The 22141-nt window shown below is 52.4% G+C and overlaps 2 protein-coding genes across 5 annotated transcripts in view; one reads left to right on the forward strand and one right to left on the reverse strand.

Annotated features, from left to right (window-relative positions):
• The window catches only part of PPP6R2 (protein phosphatase 6 regulatory subunit 2), a 64489-nt gene that overhangs the window by 11268 nt on the left and 31080 nt on the right, over positions 1 to 22141 (reverse strand). For all 4 annotated transcript variants that reach the window (XR_005719737.1, XR_005719736.1, XM_040233565.1 and 1 more), the window contains exons 4-10: positions 17920 to 18106; positions 12102 to 12239; positions 10913 to 10978; positions 9533 to 9645; positions 9110 to 9223; positions 8025 to 8151; positions 7017 to 7169 (exon numbers count right to left, since the gene is read on the reverse strand). Coding sequence is in view for 2 of the 4 variants with exons in the window: in XM_040233565.1 (XP_040089499.1) it covers positions 7017 to 7169; positions 8025 to 8151; positions 9110 to 9223; positions 9533 to 9645; positions 10913 to 10978; positions 12102 to 12239; positions 17920 to 18106 (898 nt within the window). In the remaining 2 variants the exon portion in view is untranslated. The remainder of the gene's footprint in view (positions 1 to 7016; positions 7170 to 8024; positions 8152 to 9109; positions 9224 to 9532; positions 9646 to 10912; positions 10979 to 12101; positions 12240 to 17919; positions 18107 to 22141) is intronic.
• LOC120857802 (glycine cleavage system H protein, mitochondrial-like) lies at positions 21491 to 22141 on the forward strand. The gene has a single exon (XM_040233567.1). The coding sequence runs from the start codon at positions 21586 to 21588 to the stop codon at positions 22105 to 22107; it is 522 nt and encodes a 173-aa protein (XP_040089501.1). The 5' UTR covers positions 21491 to 21585; the 3' UTR covers positions 22108 to 22141.

A 22141-nucleotide genomic window follows, 5' to 3' on the forward strand; every position in this document is an offset into this window, starting at 1 on the left:
AATTAAAAATTAAAAAAAAAAAAAAAAAGAACTCCTTCAACTCAACACAGCAAAAAAACAAACGTCTCAACTCAAAATGGGCGGAGGACTTGAACAGACATTTCGCCAAAGGAGGTACTCGAATGGCCAGCAAACACACATGGAAAGATGCTCGGCCACTGACCACCGTGTGTGTGAGGGCATGCTGAGCTGCTCAGCCATGACCAGCTCTCTGTGGCCCCATGGGCTCCTCTGTCCATGGGGTTTTCCAGATAAGAATCCTGGAGTGGGCTGCCATCTGCTACTCCAGGGATCTTTGCAACTCAGGGACTGAACTTGAGTCTCTGGTGCCTCCTGGACTGGTAGGTGGATTCTTCGCCACTGCGTCACCGGGAAACACAAACCAAAACACAGTGAGGACTTCCCTGGTGGCTGGGAACCTGTCTTCCAATGCAGGGGCCATGGGTTCAATCCCTGCTTGGGGAACTAGTAATAACATCCCATATGCCATGGGCCAGCCGAGTCTGCACCGCAACTACTGAAGCCTGAGCTCTGTGACGAGACGCCACTGTGATGAAAAGCTCATTGACCACAGCTAGAGAGCGGCCCCCACAGCAACGAAGACCCAGTGCAGCCAAACACAGAAATAAACTTATTAAAAAACCAGAATAGTGAGATACCACCTGAAACCCGTCAGGATGGCTATTATCAAAAAACAGAAAGCACATGTAAGTGAGGCTGTGGAGAAATTGCTGGTGCGAACCCCACTGCCTCCAACAGCTGAACACAGCATCGCTACGGGCTCCATCGATGCCACCTCTGGGGACGCAGTGAGAGCGGGTGAAGCAGGGGCTCAGGCTTCTCACACACCCACGGCGACAGGAGCGTTTCCATGGCTTCCCAAGGCAAGAATGCTCAAGTGGCTTGCCATTCCCTTCTCCAGTGGACCACGTTTTGTCAGAACTCTCCACCATGACCCGTCCGTCTTGGGTGGCCCCACACGGCATGGCTCATAGTTTCACTGAGTGAGACACGGCCGTGGTCCATGAGAGCAGACTGCTTAGTTTTCTGTGATTGTGGTTTTCAGTCTGTTTGCCCTCCGATGGATGAGGATAAGAGGCTTAGGGAAGCCTCCTGATGGGAGAGACTGACTGAGAGGGAAAAGCTCTTGTTCTGATGGGCGGGGCCATGCTCAGTAAATCTTTAATCCAATTTTCTGTTGATGGCTGTGTTCCTTCCCTGTTATTTAACCCTGGGCCAAACTATGGTAGAGGCAGTGAAGATAATGGCGACCTCCTTCAAAAGGTCCCATGCAGGCACTGCCACACTCAGTGCCCCGACCCTGCAGCAGGCCAGCGCCGACCCACACCTCCCCAGAGACGCCTGGACCCTCCCGGGCAAGTCTGGGTCAGTCTCTTGGGGGTCGCTGCCCCTTTCTCCTGGGTCCTGGTGTACCAGGTTCTGTGTGTGCCCTCCAAGAGTCTGTTTCCCAGTCCTGTGTGAGTTCTGGCGGCTCTATGGTGGGGTTAAGGGAGACCTCCTCCAAGAGGGCTTATGCCACACCCAGGGGCACCCAGAGCCCCTGCCCCTGCGGCAGGCCGCTGCTGACCGTAACTTGTTGTGGATCACAACAAACTGTGGAAAAATCTGAGAGAGATGGGAATACCAGACCACCTGAGCTGCCTCTTGAGAAACCTGTATGCAGGTCAGGAAGCAACAGTTAGAACTGGACATGGAACAACAGACTGGTTCCAAATAGGAAAAGGAGTACATCAAGGCTGTATATGTATCAACATGGCTGGGGTAAGGAGCAGCGGCTGTGCCTTGCTGGAGCAGCCATGAAGAGATACCCCAGGCCCAAGGTAAGAGAAACTCAAGTAAGATGGTAGGTGTTGCAAGAGGGCATCAGAGGGCAGACACACTGAAACCATACTCACAGAAAACTAGTCCATCTAATCACACTAGGACCACAGCCTTGTCTAACTCAATGAAACCAAGCCATGCCTGCGGGGCAACCCAAGACGGGAGGGTCATGGTGGAGAGGCCTGACAGAGCGAGGTCCACTGGAGAAGAGAATGGCAAGCCACTTCAGTATTCTTGCCTTGAGAACCCCATGAACAGTATGAAAAGGCAAAATGATAGGATACCAAAAGGGGAACTCCCCAGGATATTAGGTGCCCAACATACTACTGGAGATGAGTGGAGACATAACTCCAGAAAGAATGCAGGGATGGAGCCAAAACAAAAACAATACCCAGTGGTGGGTGTGACTGGTGATAGAAGCAAGGTCCGATGCTGTAAAGAGCAATATTGCATAGGAACCTGGAATGTCAGGTCCACGAATCAAGGCAAATTGGAAGTGGTCAAACAGGAGATGGCAAGAGTGAATGTCGACATTCTAGGAATCAGCGAACTAAAATGGACTGGAATGGGTGAATTTAACTCAGATGACCATTATATCTACTACTGAGGGCAGGAATCCCTCAGAAGAAATGGAGTAGCCATCATGGTCAACAAAAGAGTCTGAAATGCAGTACTTGGATGCAATCTCAAAAATGACAGAATGATCTCTGTTCGTTTCCAAGGCAAACCATTAAATATTACGGTAATCCAAGGGTATGCCCCAACCAGTAACGCTGAAGAAGCTGAAGTTGAACAATTCTATGAAGACCTACAAGACCTTTTAGAACTAACACCCAAAAAAGATGTCCTTTTCATTATAGGGGACTGGAATGCAAAAGTAGGAAGTCAAGAAACACCTGGAGTAACAGGCAAATTTGGCCTTGGAATGAGGAATGAAGCGGGGCAAAGACTAATAGAGTTTTGCCAAGAAAATGCACTGGTCACAGCAAACACCCTCTTCCAACAACACAAGAGAAGACTCTACACATGGACATCACCAGATGGTCAACACCGAAATCAGGTTGATTATATTCTTTGCAGCCAAAGATGGAGAAGCTCCATAGAGTCAACAAAAACAAGACCAGGAGCTGACTGTGGCTCAGATCATGAACTCCTTATTACCAAATTCAGACTCAAATTGAAGAAAGTAGGAAAAACCGCTAGACCATTCAGGTATGACCTAAATCAAATCCCTTATGATTATACAGTGGAAGTGAGAAATAGATTTAAGGGCCTAGATCTGATAGACAGAGTGCCTGATGAACTATGGAATGAGGTTCGTGACATTGTACAGGAGACAGGGATCAAGACCATCCCCATGGAAAAGAAATGCAAAAAAGCAAAATGGCTGTCTGGGGAGGCCTTACAAATAGCTGTGAAAAGAAGAGAAGCGAAAAGCAAAGGAGAAAAGGAAAGATATAAGCATCTGAATGCAGAGTTCCAAAGAATAGCAAGAAGAGATAAGAAAGCCTCTTCAGCAATCAATGCAAAGAAATAGAGGAAAAGAACAGAATGGGAAAGACTAGAGACCTCTTCAAGAAAATTAGAGATACCAAGGGAACATTTCATGCAAAGATGGGCTCGATAAAGGACAGAAATGGTAGGGACCTAACAGAAGCAGAAGATATTAACAAGAGGTGGCAAGAATACACAGAAGAACTGTACAAAAAAGATCTTCATGACCCAGATAATCATGATGATGTGATCACTAATCTAGAGCCAGACATCTTGGAATGTGAAGTCAACTGGGCCTCAGAAAGCATCACTACAAACAAAGCTAGTGGAGGTGATGGAATTCCAGTGGAGCTGTTTCAAATCCTGAAAGATGATGCTGTGAAAGTGCTGCACTCAATATGCCAGCAAATTTGGAAAACTCAGCAGTGGCCACAGGACTGGAAAAGGTCCGTTTTCATTCCAATCCCAAAGAAAGGCAATGCCAAAGAATGCTCAAACTACCACACAACTGCACTCATCTCACATGCTAGTAAAGTAATGCTCAAAATTCTCCAAGCCAGGCTTCAGCAATACATGAACAGTGAACTTCCTGATGTTCAAGCTGGTTTTAGAAAAGGCAGAGGAACCAGAGATCAAATTGCCAACATCCGCTGGATCATCAAAAAAGCAAGAGAGTTCCAGAAAAACATCTATTTCTACTTTATTGACTATGCCAAATCCTTTGACTGTGTGGATCACAATAAACTGTGGAAAATTCTGAAAGAGATGGGAATACCAGACCACCTCACCTGCCTCTTGAGAAATGTGTCTGCAGGTCAGGAAGCAACAGTTAGAACTGGACATGGAACAACAGACTGGTTCCAAATAGGAAAAGGAGTATGTCAAGGCTGTATATTGTCACCCTGCTTATTTAAATTCTATGCAGAGTACATCATGAGAAACGCTGGACTGGAGGAAACACAAGCTGGAATCAAGATTGCCGGGAGAAATATCAATAACCTCAGATATGCAGATGACACCACCCGTATGGCAGAAAGTGAAGAGGAGCTAAAAAGCCTCTTGATGAAAGTGAAAGAGGAGAGTGAAAAAGCTGGCTTAAAGCTCACATTCAGAAAAGGAAGATCATGGCATCTGGTCCCATCACTTCATGGGAAATAGATGGGGAAACAGTGGAAACAGTGTCAGACCTTATTTTGGGGGGCTCCAAAATCACTGCAGATGGTGACTGCAGCCATGAAATTAAAAGACGCTTACTCCTTGGAAGAAAAGTTATGACCAACCTAGATAGTATATTCAAAAGCAGAGACATTACTTTGCTGAGTAAGGTCCGTCTAGTCAAGGCTATGGTTTTTCCTGTGGTCATGTATGGATGTGAGAGTTGGACTGTTAAGAAGGCTGAGGCACCGAAGAATTGATGCTTTTGAACTGTGGTGTTGGAGAAGACTCTTGAGAGTCCCTTGGACTGCAAGGAGATCCAACCAGTCCATTCTGAAGGAGATCAGCCCTGGGATTTCTTTGGAAGGAATGATGCTAAAGCTGAAGCTCCAGTACTTTGGCCACCTCATGCGAAAAGCTGACTCATTGGAAAAGACTCTGATGCTGGGAGGGATTGGGGGCAGGAGGAGAAGGGGACGACCGAGGATGAGATGGCTGGATGCCATCACTGACTCGATGGACATGAGTCTGAGTGAACTCCGGGAGATGGTGATGGACAAGGAGGCCTGGCGTGCTGCGATTCATGGGGTCGCAAAGAGTCGGACACGACTGAGCGACCGAACTGAACTGAACTGAACTGAACTGAACTGAAGGCTGCATATTGTCACCCTGCTTGCTTAACTTATATGCAGAGTATATCTTGAGAAACGCTGGGCTGGATGAAGCACAAGTTGGAATCAAGACTGCCGGGAGAAATATCAATAACCTCAGATATGCAGATGACACCACCCTTATGGCAGAAAGTGAAGAAGAACTAAAGAGCCTCTTGATGAAAGTGAAAGAAGAGAGTGAAAAAGCTGGCTTAAAGCTCAACATTAAGAAAACTAAGATCATGGCATCTGGTCCCATCATTTCATGGCAAATAGATGGGGAAACAGTGGAAACAGTGACCGACTATTTTTTTGGCTCCAAAATCACTGCAGATGGTGGCTGCAGCCGTGAAATTAAAAGACGCTTGCTCCTTGGAAGGAAAGTTATGACCAACCTAGATAGCACATTAAAAATCAGAGACTTGACTTTACCAACAAAAGTCCATCTAGTCAAGGCTATGGTTTTTCCAGTGGTCATGTATGGATGTGAGAGTTGGACTATAAAGAAAGCTGAGGGCTGAAGAATTGATGTTTTTGAACTGTGGTGTTGTAGAAGACTCTTGCGAATCCCTTGGACAGCAAGGAGATCCAACCAGTCCATCCTAAAGGACATCTGTCCTCAATATTCATTGGAAGGATTGATGCTGAGGCTGAAGCTGCAATACTTTGGCCACCTGATGGGAAGAACTGACTCACTGGAAAAGACCGTGATGCTGGGAAGACTGAGGGCAGGAGGAGCGGGGGATGACCGAGGATGCGATGGCTGGTTGGCTGGCATCACCCACGGAATGGACATGAGTCTGAGTGGACTCTGGGAGTGGGTGATGGACAGGGAGGCCTGGCGAGCTGCAGGCCACAGGGTCGCCGAGAGCCGGACACGACTGAGCGACTGAGCCGGAGCGCTGCGTGCAGCAGTCACACCGAAGCTTCTGTGGCAGCCCAGGTGTCAGGGCTCCACACTGCCAGTGTAGGGGGCACAGGTCTGAGCCCTGGTCAGGGATCTGAGATCCCACGTCACGCCTCATGGCCAAGTGAAAAATAAGCATACAAATTTTTTTTAGAAAATGGCCAAAATGTGGAAGCAACGCATTGTCCATCAATGTATGAACAGATACACAGAACGCAGTATGTGCACACAACGAAACGCCATGTGGCCTGAGAGCAGAAAGGAGCCGGGGCACGCGCTGCGGCCCGGGCGGACCTCCCTGCGCGAGAGCAGCCAGATATGCAAGGAGCACACAGGCCGCAGAGCCTCGCACACGGGCCAAGGCCAGCCAGACCTGCAGACAGGAGGCAGAAGCGCGGGGCCGGGCAGCGTGGGCCGAGGACGCCCCAGTGTGTGACGGTCAGTCTGAGAAGAGGAGCACGGCCTGGAAATGGTGGTGACGGCTGCAGCACAACGTGAGCAATGAACCCCACGAGTGGCAGGTTTGCAGCGGTGCACCTCACGTTATACACGCATGTTTTGCCAGAATCAGAGTGACAAGTGGCAGAGACAGGATCTGCCTTGGAGGAGGGAGCAGGAATGAGGCCTCTCCCCGTCGGCCTCTGACCCACGTCTGAGCTCCACGGTCACAGCAAAGCCCTGGGACTTCGCCTGAGGCAGGCGGTCCTTCAGGCCCAGTTCCAAGGCGGCTCCTCGTGGGAGGACGAGGAGCGGCTCTTCAGGCTGTTTTAGGCTTAAGAGCTACAACATTCTGAGGCAGAATCGAGAAAGGGGAGGCCTGTTTCCCCACCCCCTCTGCTTTCAGGGCAGCCCTGTGTGAACCAACACTGAGGCAGGGCCTGGGGGCAGGACGTTTCTCTGCGCAGCCTCCCTTAGGCGGGCCTGCGGCCTGGCCCCCGTTCCTGACAGGTGCCCACAGGCGCACTCACCAGCAGCAGCCCCATGGTGTCGAGCCGGCAGAGCTCCTGGTTGATGCTGGGTGTGCCTGTGTGCAAAAGAGCAGCCACAAGGCGGGCGCTGTGCAGGCGCGCGTTGCCCAGGGGCTCCTCCAGTACGCCGACGGTGGTCAGGATGGCTGCTTTCTGCAAACACAGAAGCACCGCCGGTTCAAGCCTGTGCCCACCCGTGGGCTCCATTTAGCTCAGGAGCCACTGCTGTGTGACGTGGCCTGGCCGGGGAGGAGCCCTCAAGGTGGTCTGCAGGAGGAGACAGGGAGTTGGTCAGGTGGAGAGCCTCAGCGCCTCCCTTAGGGCTCACAGAGTGGCCCCGGGCAGGCGGCTGCTGCTGCTGCTGCTGGGAGCCCGGGGCACCCTGGTCTCCGCCGGCCAGCCACAGGGGTGTGACCTGAGCCTGTAAGGCAGAGGAGCCTGATGACAAAGCTGCCTTGTGACAGGGTCATCCTGCACGCAGCCCACCTTTTCATTAGCTGAATGTTCCAGAATCCCTGCCTTCACAGGCCCTCCTTTCCAGCGGGAAGCAGACCACAAGCAGGTTGGCAAACAGAAGCAGCAGCACAGACGGTGCTGAGGAGGAGACCCAGGGAGAGGCCGGGCGGGGGGCTGCCCACCCACCCGGCCTCTCCCTGTCTATGCTGAAGGACCGAGGGGGCGAAGAAGTGGGCCTTCCTCAGTGTCGCCAACTCTGCCCAGAGCTGCTCAGCGCAGCTAAGGGTCTCCCTGCGGACCCCCCTGACCCTTGGCTGGGTGTCCCCCACACAGAGGCCAGGCCTACAGTGTATCTGGGCCTTGGGCAACCCCTTATCAAAAGGCAGGAGTCATCTGGGGGTCAGTGAACCGCTCTACTCCCAGGCCTCCCGTAAGAAAAGATGGTCACTCAGCAAATGGGGCTTGAGCGTGTCCGCCATTGCAGGCAACACATGCGGTCCTCGCCTTGCCAGCAACCCCACCCACAAGGTCGCCTCTGCTCAGGACGCCTACCTTGGGCGGGCTGAGCAGAAGCTGGTGGAAGTCCTTCAGCCGCGGCTCGATGCCGCGCAGGACACCGGGGCTAATGGTGCACGACTTGTCCAGTCCCTGAGAGCAGGAGTCCAGCAAGCCCTCTGACCTGTGGACCAGAAGTGGCTGAACGCAGGGACGCCCCCATCACCCCACAGCCCTCCCGGCTGTGTCCGCTCGTCTCCGGGGGTGCTGCTGACTGCACAGGAGGGGGGCAGGCAGGCCGCGGCGTCATAGCCCGATGAGCTCGGCTCCCCCCTGCCCCGCCTTAAAGCCCTTCCTGCTGACCCCTCCTCGCCCAAGACACAGACAGGACTGGCCACACCACCCCTTTGGCTTTTTATATAAACACTGTTTCCAGTGTTTAAATACACGAAAGGATAAAAATACCAAAGAAAGCTAGCAGCCGTCTCTGCCCAATGGCCCTACTGTCCCTGTGCTGCAGCCGAGGCCTCCACCAGAGGCCTACTTCTTGTGCGAAGGGCCCAGCCTCCCTGGGCTCAGGCAAATAAAACATCAATATTCTGCTTGCTGAACCAGAGAAAACGATGATAAGATCATAATTCTAGTTTTAGGTAATAAATATGTATTGGGTACCACAGTGAGAAAGAGAAACTGCCAACAATCTCACCATTGAAATTAAGTCAATTTCTTGTCATTTTCTGGTTTTCTCTTTTTTCAAAAAAAAAAAAACAAAAAACGGCACAGGCTGCAGTGAAGCCCCTCCAGAGCAAGGACACGAGGGGACCACAGTCTCCCTGGGGGTCAGATGCCAGCAGCGCACGTGCCACACGCACACCCACGCCCACACGCTGCAGGGACGCACGTGTGGACAGCGCCGCAGACTGGAGACGGGGCGCCTTCAGGCTAAGGGGGGGAACGTGGCTGACGGTGAAGGTCAGAGGAGACTTGGACACTTGCCATAGGGTTTCTCTTTCAACGAGAAAAGGATCCCCAGCATTACCTGCATAACTAAAAATGTTAAAAATGCAGACCGCACACCCCAGCCGCTGCCCTGGGCCTCAGGCCACTGAAGGGGCAGCTCTTCCCTCTTGAGGGACACTCACCCCGCCCGCCTGGGCTCCAGCAAGGTAAGTAACACCTGCGTCCCGCTGACCAGGCAGAGCTCGGTCTGCACTCCATCAAACATGTTCCTCAGCAGCTGCTCCACGCACTCCTGCCTGTAGGACAGGCACGAGGTCACGGCCCGGTGGGCGGACAAACAGACCCCACCCCCCCCAAAGGAGCAGCACCCCAAACCCCAGAGGGGCCCTATCTGGGGCTCAGGCTGAGCACCCAGGGTCCTCAGGACACAGCTGCCCCAGGGCCCACACTTCCTGGACCTGCCAGGAGACCCCCAGAGATCCCTCCCCCGAGGAAGAGGCCCATCAAGGTAACCCTGGGTCGGGACGAGCTCCTGAGAAGTGATCCGAGGCAGCAGCGTCCCCAGCCCCCGCCCCCAGGCCCGCAGCGCCGCGGCCCACACTCACGACTCCAGCACCGTGAGGAGGGGGTCCGGCTGCGGAGCCTCCAGCAGCTGGCTGCCCTGTTCCCTGCCCAGCCGGATGATGTCACAGAGCGTCTGGGAAGCGTTGGACTGCCTCTGCAAGATAGGCATGCAGAGCTGCCCTCAGGGCCAGCCTCTGCCCACGGAGTGCAGCCCTGGCCGCCCCTCAAGAGTGTGCACTGGGCCTTGGTGGGCAAGTGCGCCCCGCAGACCCTGCTCCAGGTCTCTGCTTTAGATTAGTAAGTGGCTATTAATACACAGGGTGAGTCCTGTGAGCTAGTGAAAACAGGACAGTTGCTAGAGAGAACACAAAGGACTCAGCTTTTCTATGGAAATATGAAGCCCCTGAAAACGCAGATTCTTTGACTCGGGGCACTTGCCAACTGTGTGGGATTAGGCTACGGAGCAGGCGAGTGGGATCAGAGGGAGCCTGAGCCGGAGGCTCCCGGCAGGCAGCACCGCATGCCCAGCCCTGACGTGCGCCGCACGGGGGACGGGGCTACAGGACGCATTCTATGGCTCTTTCAGGGCAAACGAGAGCAGCCGGGCGGCCCCAGGCCTGCGGAGGGGCCAGTCGGCGCCAAGCGCTCACCCCAATCTGGAGCCCAGCAACCCTTGCCCACTGCCTGGTCAGACACGTGGGCAACACAGCCCCACACAACACGGCCAGGCAGCAGCCAAAGGCGAGACACGAGTCAGCACCGCATTCTCCAAAGCACCGAGAATGTGCGCAGCTGTCCCGAGTGGAAGATGCCTCTCCGGCTACACACGACACCCACAGGGACACCACAGGAGAAGGGGGGCCACCCCACAGGCTTCCTCCAGGCCTCACGCCCTTGGATGGCCCCCTTGGGAGCAAGACGCGGCCAGTGAGGACCGTCCCCGAGAGGGGTGCCTGGGCCGGAGGAGCAGCAGCTCTGAGCTCCCTGCGGAGCAGGGGGGGAAGAGGAGCTGAGGGCAGCCTCGGGCAGCAGCCCTCAAGACACTCAGCCCCTCCAAGCCCCCCAGGGCGGATCCTGAGATGGTCACAGTCTTGTGAGAGACCCTGGGCAGAGGACCTGTGACCCTGGCCCGTGAAAGCGGAGATTAGACAACACTGTTAGAGGGAATCAGCGTTTGGGGTGACCTGTCACTGAGCCACAGATAACCAGCACAATCCTATTCAAACCGGTTTTTTATAACACGCGTGCTTCATGTTTTAGAAAAAAGCCGTCGAGAAGTCAGGGCCTGATTAAAGGGAGAGGAGGACTCGTCCGTCTGCATCTGAGGACGAGTGGCCTGCCCTCAGACAGTGCTGGCGAGCACCCGTGGCCACCCTGAGCCGGGCTCCCACCCCAAGGCGGCTCCGTGAGCCCCTACTCACGTCTTCATCCTGACTCGGATGGATCAGCTCCACGAGTCTCTGAATGGTCTTCTGTTCATTAAGCCACTGAAAGGGAAACGGAGGCATGTCAGTGACTGCTCACATCTGACTGAATGGAAGGGAAGTCCAGGCTCTATAGCACAGACACCTCACCGCATCGGCGTGTACCCAGGCCCAGCAGGCACAGGCAGTGGCCGAGTTCTGGAGTGACCCGAAGATGCCAAGAGGAGGGAGGCCCCGTCCACACGCGCCCGTGGTTCACTTGAGCACACGTAACTCTGCTCACAGGACACCCCCGCAGCAGAGCCAGGAGACCCCTGCCGGGGCCTGGGGGTGCGCTCCCGCACACAGCCTAGCTGCTCCTGGCGGCACTTGGGCCTTCCAGGGCAGCCTGGCTCCTCCACGCACTTCCTTATCCACAACAGGCCCCGCGTGTCCCGGGCAGGGCTCCCGCCAGCTTCTAACAGCGCTGACGTTCACGCTGTGCTAACCAAGCCACAAAAGCCACTACAGTTCATTCTTGGTGGGCGGCTGCTCCGTAAGGAAATGAGCTATGAACCTAAGAGTGGCAACCGTCAATGCCAGGAGCTGGAGCCTGGCCAGGAGGCCCGACGGTTTACTCACCTTACTTTAAATTACAAACACAACCTGCCGATCAACAGCTAACAGTGACTAGCACAGATCTCCTGGGCTCCCCGGCTGAAGACCCTCTCTTTTCTGGGAAGCCCAGGGAGCTGTGGGGGGCGCCTCACTGCAAGAGCATCAGGACAGACACAGGCACGGGCGGCAGGACCGACAGCAGGCCAACTCCAGTCTGCGCGACCTCTTTATGTGGAGCCCGGAAGGCGAGTGCTTCCTCTCGGGCAGGCGCCTGGGCGCAGGACGAGCGCCCAACAGAGCCCTGGCAGACCCCTGGAGGGGAGGCGCAAGCAAGGCAGCCCCCTTCTGCTCTGCTCATGAATGGACCGAGGCAAGACAAGAGGAAAGGTGCCGAGGACAGACTCCAACACAAGCCGCCATGAGAACCTCTGAGGGCCCAGCCAGGAGGGAAGGTCCTGCTGGGTGGAAAGGTGGGCGCTGGGCATCCCAGGGCTGCCCCGCCAAACCCCGCCGCCCTATGCCAGGCGCTTAGTCCACACGCAGAGAAGCTGCAGACGGCACACACGGGGAGGAGGGCCCACACACTCACGTGCAGGACTTCCTGCCGGAGCCCCGCAGGCTCCACGCAGCTGACCAGGCGCAGCAGCAGATCCATGAGGGCCGACGTGCCGATGTGCTTCAACACCAGGCTGATGAACTCGTCCTTCTTCCTCAGAAACGCAATCACCTGCAACCAGATGGGCCCTGAGAGGCGAGCAGGGCAGGCCCTGACCCTAGGCAACACTGTCTTCCCCCGAGAACTGCCACAGAAAGATGTATGTCCAGCAACACTGAGCAGAAACAATGGAAAGACGTGGGAAGAGTTGTAAGAAAGATGCCCTCAGTGACAGGCAGAGACCTGAACACACACAAGTCCAGAAGGCAGTGGGGAGCCTGAGAGGGCCCTGGGCTGGCAGAATTTCCCCCACACTGAGCCTGGGCACCAAGGGGGCCCAAACACCTGAGTGAGAGGGCAGAGTGTCCGCCCCATGTGCACCACCCCAGGGTTCCCCAGAAGTGACCAGTGCAGACAGGGCTGACAGTCCCTGACACGACTCGCAAATCCAGAAAGCTGACAGGTCCCATAGATGGCAGAAGGCACAGGACTGAGCTTTTGGAAAAGGAGGGTGGAGGGGCGGCTGGTGGCTGGCCGAGCACAGAGGGCCAGGAGGGGCCCACGCAGAGGCCTCCTTGGCCACTGAAATAAGGGGCCTGTGAGTTCAGGCCCCTGCACTGAGGCAGACCCAGGGCTCTACTGGGGCCATGGGGACACGCAGGAGGCAGGGGGTCCCAACCGTCCTCATTCTGGAAGTGAAGCAGGGAGGAGAGGAAGGAGGAGGGAGAGAGGGAAGAGAGGCGATGGGGAGCGGGGGGACTGGTATTTGAAAAGAGAGAAACAGGAGGCAGCAGAGACGGCTCCAGGAACACCCCTGAGCACCTACAGACACTGTCACAAGAGCACGTCAGGAACAAGTTTATGCCAAATTCTGTAAATCTGAAAAGATAAATTTCTTTGAGAAACACACTTGAGTAAACGGACAAAAAAAAAAAAAAAGGAGTTCTAGAGGGTCAAAAGAAACAAAATGTATAACTAAAACCTTCCCCATACAGAAAACTTCAGACTGCAAGGGCTTTACTAGAGAATTCTGTCAAACATTTGAAGAAACATATCCCAGTCTTATGCAGGACTCCCCCTGCATAAACAGGGGAACATAAAGTGAGAGAATATGCCCCATATCATTGTATGAGGACATAAAATCTTGATTCCAAAACTTGCTGAGGGCACTTTAAGAACAGGCAGTGATGGAAGGACCCACTATGGCACACTCTGCTCAGCGCTCTCTAACGGCCCGTGCGGGTAAAGAATCCGCACACTGCTTTGCTGTGCGCCTGAAACCAACACAACACTTCAAACCAACTATCCCCTTATAAAGGAAATTATAAGCCAATCTCACTGATGACAACAGATAAAAAATTCTTTTAAAAAAAAGCAATATGAAAAAAAGTATAACGTATCACCGTTAAGTTGAATGTGTTCCAGAAAATCGACAATTATCTCAGTAAAGTTTCTCGATAAAAAAGATACTGTTCAGAACAACATGAAAATATAAAGCACCTAAGAATAAACATAACGAAAAATCTGTAAGACTGATACCCTGAGAACGAGGTTACTGAGAGAAATTTTAAAAGCCCCAACTTCTCAGCTTTTTACTACGGTACAAAAGCAGCCAGAAGTAATAGGTAAATAAATGAGAGCAGCTGTGCTTCAGAATTTTTTTTTTTACAAAAACAGGTGGCAGGTTTGTTTTGACCTGTGGGCAGTAATTAGCCAACCTCAATCTATAGGCAACACAAGAGAATATATAACAACAGAAGAGAAGACCCTACACATGGACACCACCAGATGGTCAACACCGAAATCAGATTGATTATATTCTTTGCAGCCAAAGATGGAGAAGCTCTATACAGTCAGCAAAAACAAGACCGGGAGCTGACCGTGGCTCAGACCATGAACTCCTTATTGCCAAATTCAGACTGAAATTGAAGAAAGTAGAGAAAACCACTAGACCATTCAGGTGTGACCTAAATCAAATCCCTTATGATTATACAGTGGAAGTGAGAAATAGATTTAAGGGCCTAGATCTGATAGACAGAGTGCCTGATGAACTATGGAATGAGGTTCATGACATTGTACAGGAGACAGGGATCAAGACCATCCCCATGAAAAAGGAATTCAAAAAAGCAAAATGGCTGTCTGAGGAGGCCTTACAAATAGCTGTGAAAAGAAGAGAGGCAAAAAGTAAAGGAGAAAAGGAAAGATATAAGCATCTGAATGCAGGGTTCCAAAAGAATAGCAAGAAGAGATACGAAAGCCTTCTTCAGTGATCAATGCAAAGAAATAGAGGAAAACAACCAAATGGGAAGGACTAGAGATCTCTTCAAGAAAATTAGAAATACCAAGGGAACATTTCATGCAAAGATGGGCTCGATAAAGGACAGAAATGGTATGGACCTAACAGAAGCAGAAGATATTAAAAAGAGGTGGCAAGAATACACAGAAGAACTGTGCAAAAAAGATCTTCATGACCCAGATAATCACGACGGTGTGATCACTCATCTAGAGCCAGACATCCTGGAAAGTGAAGTCAAGTGGGCCTTAGGAAGCATCACTACAAACAAAGCTAGTGGAGGTGATGGAATTCCAGTGGAGCTGTTTCAAATCCTGAAAGATGATGCTGTGAAAGTGCTGCACTCAATACACCAGCAAATCTGGAAAACTCAGTAGTGGCCACAGGACTGGAAAAGGTCCGTTTTCATTCCAATCCCAAAGAAAGGCAATGCCAAAGAATGCTCATACTACAGCACAATTTCACTCATCTCACATGCTAGTAAAGTAATGCTCAAAATTCTCCAAGCCAGGCTTCAGCAATACGTGAACCGTGAACTCCCTGATGTTCAAGCTGGTTTTAGAAAAGGCAGAGGAACCAGAGATCAAATTGCCAACATCCGCTGGATCATGGGAAAAGCATGAGAGTTCCAGAAAAAAATCTGTTTCTGCTGTATTGACAATGCCAAAGCCTTTGACTGTGTGGATCACAATAAACTGTGGAAAATTCTGAAAGAGATGGGAATACCAGACCACCTCACCTGCCTCTTGAGAAATGTGTCTGCAGGTCAGGAAGCAACAGTTAGAACTGGACATGGAACAACAGACTGGTTCCAAATAAGAAAAGGAGTCCGTCAAGGCTGTATATTGTCACCTTGCTTATTTAACTTCTATGCAGAGTACATCATGAGAAACACTGGGCTGGAGGAAGCACAAGCTGGAATCAAGATTGCCAGGAGAAATATCAATAACCCCAGATATGCAGATGACACCACCCTTATGGCAGAAAGTGAAGAAGAACTAAAGAGCCTCTTGATGAAAGTGAAAGAGGAGAGTGAAAAAGGTGGCTTAAAGCTCAACATTCAGAAAACTAAGATCAAAGCATCCGGTCCCATCACTTCATGGGAAATAGGTGGGGAAACAGTAGAAACAGTGGCTGACTTTACTTTTCTGGGCTCCAAAATCACTGCAGATGGTGACTGCAGCCATGAAATGAAAAGATGTTTACTCCTTGAAAGGAAAGTTATAACCAACCTAGACAGGATATTAAAAAGCAGAGACATTACTTTGCTGAGTAAGGTCCGTCTAGTCAAGGCTATGGTTTTTCCTGTGGTCATGTATGGATGTGAGAGTTGGACCACAAAGCAAGCTGAGCGCCGAAGAATTGATGCTTTTGAACTATGGTACTGGAGAAGACTCTTGAGAGTCCCTTGGACTGCAAGGAGATCTAACCAGTCCATCCTAAAGGAGATCAGTCCTGAATATTCATTGGAAGGACTGATGTTGAAGCTGAAACTCCAATACTTTGGCCACCTGATGCAAAGAGGTGATTCATTTCAAAAAACCTGATGTTGGGAAAGATTGAGGGCAGGAGAAGGGCACGACCGAGGACGAGATGGTTGGATGGCATCACCGACTCGATGGTCATGGGTTTGGGTGGACTCTGGGAGTTGGTGAAGGACAGGGAGGCCTGGCGTGCTGTGGTCCATGGGGTCACAAAGAGTCAGACATGACTGAGAGACTGAACTGAATTGAAAACAACAAAGTTTCTAAAAAATAATACAGAGTATCTTTATGATTTTGAAGTAGATAAAAGTTTAGCAGACAAAACAAACAAAAAAACCAACCATAAATAAAGAGTTAAGACGTGCACTACCTGAAAATTAGATCTTCTGTTCCTTAAAAAAATACAATTAAGAGAGTAGAAACCAAAAAAGAAAAACCGAAAAAGACCAGTAAACAGAGTAGAAAACGATGTTTGCAACACAAAATCAACAAAGGGAGAATTCCCTGGCAATCCAGTGGTTCGAACTCGAGATTCCACTGCTAAGGGCATAGGTTCAATCTCTGGTCGGGGAATAAAGATCTGGTAAGCTAAGTGGCACAGCCGAAAAAAAATCAGAGGACTTGTATCCACAAAATAGACAATTCATACAAATGAAAAGGAAACAGAGAGGCTGAAAGAAAATGGGCAAGAGATCTCACACAAGAAATATCCAAATGGCCGATTAATGTACAAAAAGGTGCTCATCCTCAGTAGTCACCAAAGTGATGCAACCTAAAGCCGCAACGCTGTTGTCTGCAGCTATCAGAAAGGCTCAAGTGAGCCGACTGACCACAGCAAAGGCTGGAGAGCAAGTGCAGCAGCAGGAACCGTGCCCTGCTGCTGGGACTGCAAGCGGCCTCAAGCACCTCACTTCAGCCACTCACGCTGCCCACCTGACGTGACACCAGGAGAAAGAAGTCCTCGTGCTTCAGAGACTCACACTGCAGTGCTTACAGAACCGACAACGCTGTCTGGGGTTCGTTCTGAAACTGCGCCCCAGGGACGGTGAGCTGGGGCAGGAGATGAAAGAGCGACACGCCGGCTCCTGGAGCAGGCGCCGGGCACGGGCGCCTGCACACCGCGCAGCCGTTCCGGGACGGGTGCGGTGTGCGGCGCCGAAGCGGGCCAGGGCAGTGTGGGGCAGGCGCACGCGTCGCTCCCAGAAGAACTGCGCTCCAGCTGCATGAGGTGAGTTCACCCCATACTCTACAGCAACCTACAACTGGGCATTCCTTTTATTTTTTGGCCGCACCACGTGGCTTACAGGATCTTAGTTCGCCAACCATGTCACCTACAGTGGACACACAGAGTCCTATCCATTGGACAGAGGAGAACTTCCTTTTGTTTTGAAATAATAAGTGCCCTAGACACAAAGAAGTGACCCCCAGGTGGCACCAGTGGTAAAAAGTCCGCCCATCAATGCAGGAGACACAGATTCCACCCCTGAGTCAGGAAGATTCCCCAGAGCAGGAGATGGCTACCAGTCCAGTATTCTCGCCTGGAAAATCCCATGGACAGAGGAGGCTGGCTATGGTCCATGGGCTTGCAGAGAGCTGGGCACGACTGAGCACATGGGCGCGGTATGAACAGACACCCGACGCCCACACAGATGCATCAGCAGGAACCCGACAGCCCCCCCACGGCCCAGGCACGGCCTGGCCCTCACAGTGGGGGCGGCCAGCGAGAGGACTGCCGGCCTCGCCTGGGGCCCTGTGCACTCGCGGGGATGGCGCAGCGCTGCTCGTCCAGAGCAGGCCAGCGGCCCTCTCTCGGGAAGACAGCTTCTTCACCCACCCCAGCTCCCACAGCAGCAGCCGTACGGCTCCTGGTGTGTCCCTCGGAGCAGTCAGAACCCGCCTCCACGCGACGGCTGACGGCATGCTCGGCATCAGCCAAGCCTCCTTCCCAAATCGCGCAGGCTGGGCGGATGATTACCTGTTCAGTTTTTCTTGCAATGAGATTACCGATGGTCTTGCTGAAGAAACTGGCGAGCAGAGGATTGAGGGGTGGCTCACGGTCCAGGAAGTTGTAAAGAACGTTCAGCAAAGTCTCATCCCCTCCCAGCCTGTCGTTGATTTGTGGCACGTCGCACGTCAGTAGCTCGCAGGCTGTGTTCGGGTATCTGCAGGGGCACAGAGCAACAGCTGGGTGTGAACTGGACTTCTCCACTGCTTAGGAAGCTGCTCAACAGTCTTCTCTCAGTCGTCCTTCCCTTTCCACACCCTGCTCACCCCTACACGCCGACCAGCACAGACCCGGCCTGCTCCCAAACTGAAGAGGCCCCGCGTCGCAGCCTAGGATGCAGCGCCAGGGCGTGTGGTATGCCAGTTAGTATTCAGAAATGCTGTCTCACTGCACCTCACTGTGGACTACACCGGCTATCTTGCTGTCTACACTGTTTGCTGAACCCAGGGTAGGCAAGGCGTGAACGGGGAAGCTGGAAGAAAGCTCAAGGAGCTGTAGGAACGGCAGACGCATTTACTCCTTCCTGACTGGCACGGCTGCCGCAGCGGCAGACACACGGCGGTCTCTCCTCTTGCTGGTGACCCAGCGGGCAGTCGTAATGCAGCCGTGACGTACCGTAACCCGGAGGCCAGGGCTTTTCAGGTGGAGGTTATGTATGTTTACAGAATACAAGTGGCCCATGGCCAAGTGGGTACATCGTGCCGTGCATGTGCAGTAAGTGACCTCAGCTGCTACACAACCGTGAGTTTACAAAACCTGGGGGACAGGGCTGGGGTGAGAGAGCCTGGCCACTGCCATTTTGGCTAATTGGCTACTTCTCTACAAATATCAATCTCTGTTAAAATGTATTATTCCTTTGATAAAAATGATCGGACACAACACAGTCCTGATCCCAGCATGTATCACCTTGTACCACTGTGCTCCCTGCCTGACCCTCTCACAGACACGGGCCCTGGACAGGCCTACCCAACGCCATGCAGCACCCAGAGCCCGCCCGCCACGCAGTGCAGTGATAAGGCCTGGCACCACACGCAGCGTGGGACCTGCTGTGTAGCCTCAGGCACGTGACTGAGTCTCTCTGAGCCTGAGCTGCCGCAGCCAAACATGGGGGCTGAGAGCCCACCCTCCCCAAGGCTGTGCATAAAGCAGAGCAGAGCCTGGCACATGGTCAGCCCTGGATCAAGGACAGCCGCAGCGACCTCCAGCTCCCGGAAGCCACCCAGAGGGTCCCAAACTAAGGTGCTCACTGTGGGTCAGCTAGAGGGGTCTGGGGTTAAGAGGCTCCAGAGAAAACAGCTGATGGCGCGCACAGCCATCCAAGTGCAGAAGGGGCGGAAGCAGGGCCATCAGCGTGGCTGTGGGGCAGGTGCTCCTGTTAGCCCAGGGGGCAGAGGCCCCACGGGGGCCCAGATGATGCTTTCGAACTACGGTGCTGGAGAACACTCTAGAGAGTCCCTGGAGACCAAGGACATCAAACCAGTTAATCATAAAGGATATCAATCCTGAATATTCATTTGAGGGACTGACAATGAAGCTCCAATACTTTGGTCACCTGATGCGAAGAGCTGACTCACTGGAAAAAGACCTTGATGCTCGGAGAGATTGAGGCCGGAGGAGAAGGGGACGACAGAGGATGAGACGGTTGGATGGCATCACTGACTTGACATGAGTTTGAGCAAACTCCTGGAGACAGTGAAGGACAAGGAAGCCTAGCGTGCTGCAGTCCACAGGGTCACAAAGAGTCAGACACCACCGAGGGAGGGAACAAACACACACCTCCCCCAAGTTACGAAGGGCAGGTTCAAACAGTAGCTGACAAAGAAGGGAGTGGCAGTCAAGAAACAATGGTACAGCCCTGGGACAGGGTCCTTAATGTTGTTCCCTCGCTCAGTCGCGTCCTCCTCTTTGCAACCCCAACAACTGCAGCATGCCACGCCTCCCTGTCCTTCATCACCTCCCGGAGTTGGTTCAAACTCATGTCCATTGAGTTGGTGATGCCATCAAACCATCTCATCCTCTGTCGTCCCCTTCTCCTCCTGCCTTCAATCTTTCCCAGCATCAGGGACTTTTCCAGTTAGTTGGCTCTTCCCATCAGGTGGCCAAAGTACTGAAGCTTCGGCTTCAAGTGTCAGTCCTTCCAATGAATATTCAGTCTTCATATCCTCCAGGATTGACTGGTTGGATCTCCTTGCTGTCCAACGGACTCTCAAGAGTCTTCTCCAGCACCATAGTTCAAAGACATCAGTTCTCCAGCACTCAAACACAACTGAGCAACTTCACTCTCACTTTCCACTTTCATACACTGGAGAAGAAAAATGGCAACCCACTCCAGTGTTCTTGCCTGGAGAATCCCAGGGACAGCAGAGCCTGCTGGGCTGCTGTCTATGGGGTCGCACAGAGCTGGACACAACCAAAATGACTTAGCAGCAGCAGCCTTTTTATTGTCCAGCTCGCAGAACTTATACATGACTACCGGGAAAACCATAGCTTTGACTAGACGGACCTTTACAGGCAAAGTAATGTCTCTGCTTTCTAATATGCTTTGTAGGTTGGTCACTGCTTTTCTTCCAAGGAGCAAGCATCTCCTGCTAAAGGGATACACACAACAATACCTTTGAGCTCTTCAGCAGAACTAAGCTCCCTCCACCCACCCCCAGACGGATGACAGTAACTTCAGGCTGAGCCCAAGATTCCTGGAGCTCTGCCGTTACCTCATCACCAACCAAAGAGAAGAAAGCACCACATCCCGCAGCCCTCACCTCAAATTTGCCTATAAGCTTCTCCCCTAAAACTACTGGGGAGTTCGGGGTTTGGGGGCACTGATGCCAAGCAGGGCCCTCTAGGTCTCCCAGGCAAGGAGGCCTTTTTGTCCCCCATTTCCTTTATTTATTTTTTTTCCCCATTTCCTTTAGACAAAGCATCAATTCTTGGCTCAGTAGTAAAGAATCTGCCTGCTGACACAAAAGACGCAGGTTCAATTCCTAGGCTGGAAAGATCCTCTGGAGAAACAAATGGCAACCCACTCCAGTATTCTTGCATGGAAAATTCCATGGACAGAGGAGCCTGGTGGGCTTTAGTCCATGGGGTCTCAAAGAGTCAGACATGACTGAGTGCGCGCACACAGCCTTCTTATAGACAAGACTGCAGCTTCCATGCCCTTCTTTGAGTTCCAAAAGGCAGAACAGTTACTAATCAGAGGAGCAGCAGCCAGGAAACCACGTGAAGCAAGACTAAAGGGTCCAGAGAGGCCCATAAAAGATTAGGGGACGACCACCCACTCTGCACACTGACTCTGACCTTGTCAGCAACCCCACTCCTTAGAAACTGCAGAATAAAGAATGCAAGACTGTTTCGGCTCTGGTCCTTATCACAGACCCCTGCCTGACTACATCATCTCTCCCAACTCACCAGGAAGTGGGGGCACAGTCCCTGAGGCATCAGCCTATTTAGTGTTCCCCTTTTGCCTGGCAAAGTAATAAAGCCATTTCCCTGGTGGCTCAGACGGTAAAGAATCTGCTATAGGGTCCAGCCAGCTCGCTCCGGCTCGCTCCGGCCCGGGGCCGCCCCGTCCCGCCCCGCCCCCGCCGGCCGGGGTGCTCAAGGTGCCGCGCGGAGACCCTCTGCACCCGTGCGAACATGGCGCTGCGCGCGGTGTGGAGCGTGCGGGCCGCGGTCTGCAGCCTGCGCGCCATCTCGGCACTCAGCGCGCCCTGCTCGCTGCGGCCCTGGGGACTGCGACCCGGTGCCGTCCGGACGCTGCGCACCGGCCCTGCTCTGCTGTCGGTGCGGAAATTCACAGAAAAACATGAATGGGTAACAACAGAAAATGGTGTTGGAACAGTGGGAATCAGCAATTTTGCACAGGAAGCTTTGGGAGATGTTGTTTACTGTAGTCTGCCTGAAGTTGGGACAAAGTTGAACAAACAAGAGGAGTTTGGTGCTTTGGAAAGTGTGAAAGCTGCTAGTGAACTCTATTCTCCTCTATCAGGAGAAGTAACTGAAATTAATAAAGCTCTAGCAGAAAATCCAGGACTTGTCAACAAGTCTTGTTATGAAGATGGTTGGCTGATCAAGATGACATTCAGTAACCCTTCAGAACTAGATGAACTAATGAGTGAAGAAGCATATGAGAAATACATAAAATCTATTGAGGAGTGAAAATGGAACCCCTAAATAAACTACTTTGAAACAA

Source organism: Oryx dammah, unplaced genomic scaffold (assembly GCF_014754425.2).
Source record: "Oryx dammah isolate SB20612 unplaced genomic scaffold, SCBI_Odam_1.1 HiC_scaffold_29, whole genome shotgun sequence".
NCBI lineage: Eukaryota > Metazoa > Chordata > Mammalia > Artiodactyla > Bovidae > Oryx > Oryx dammah.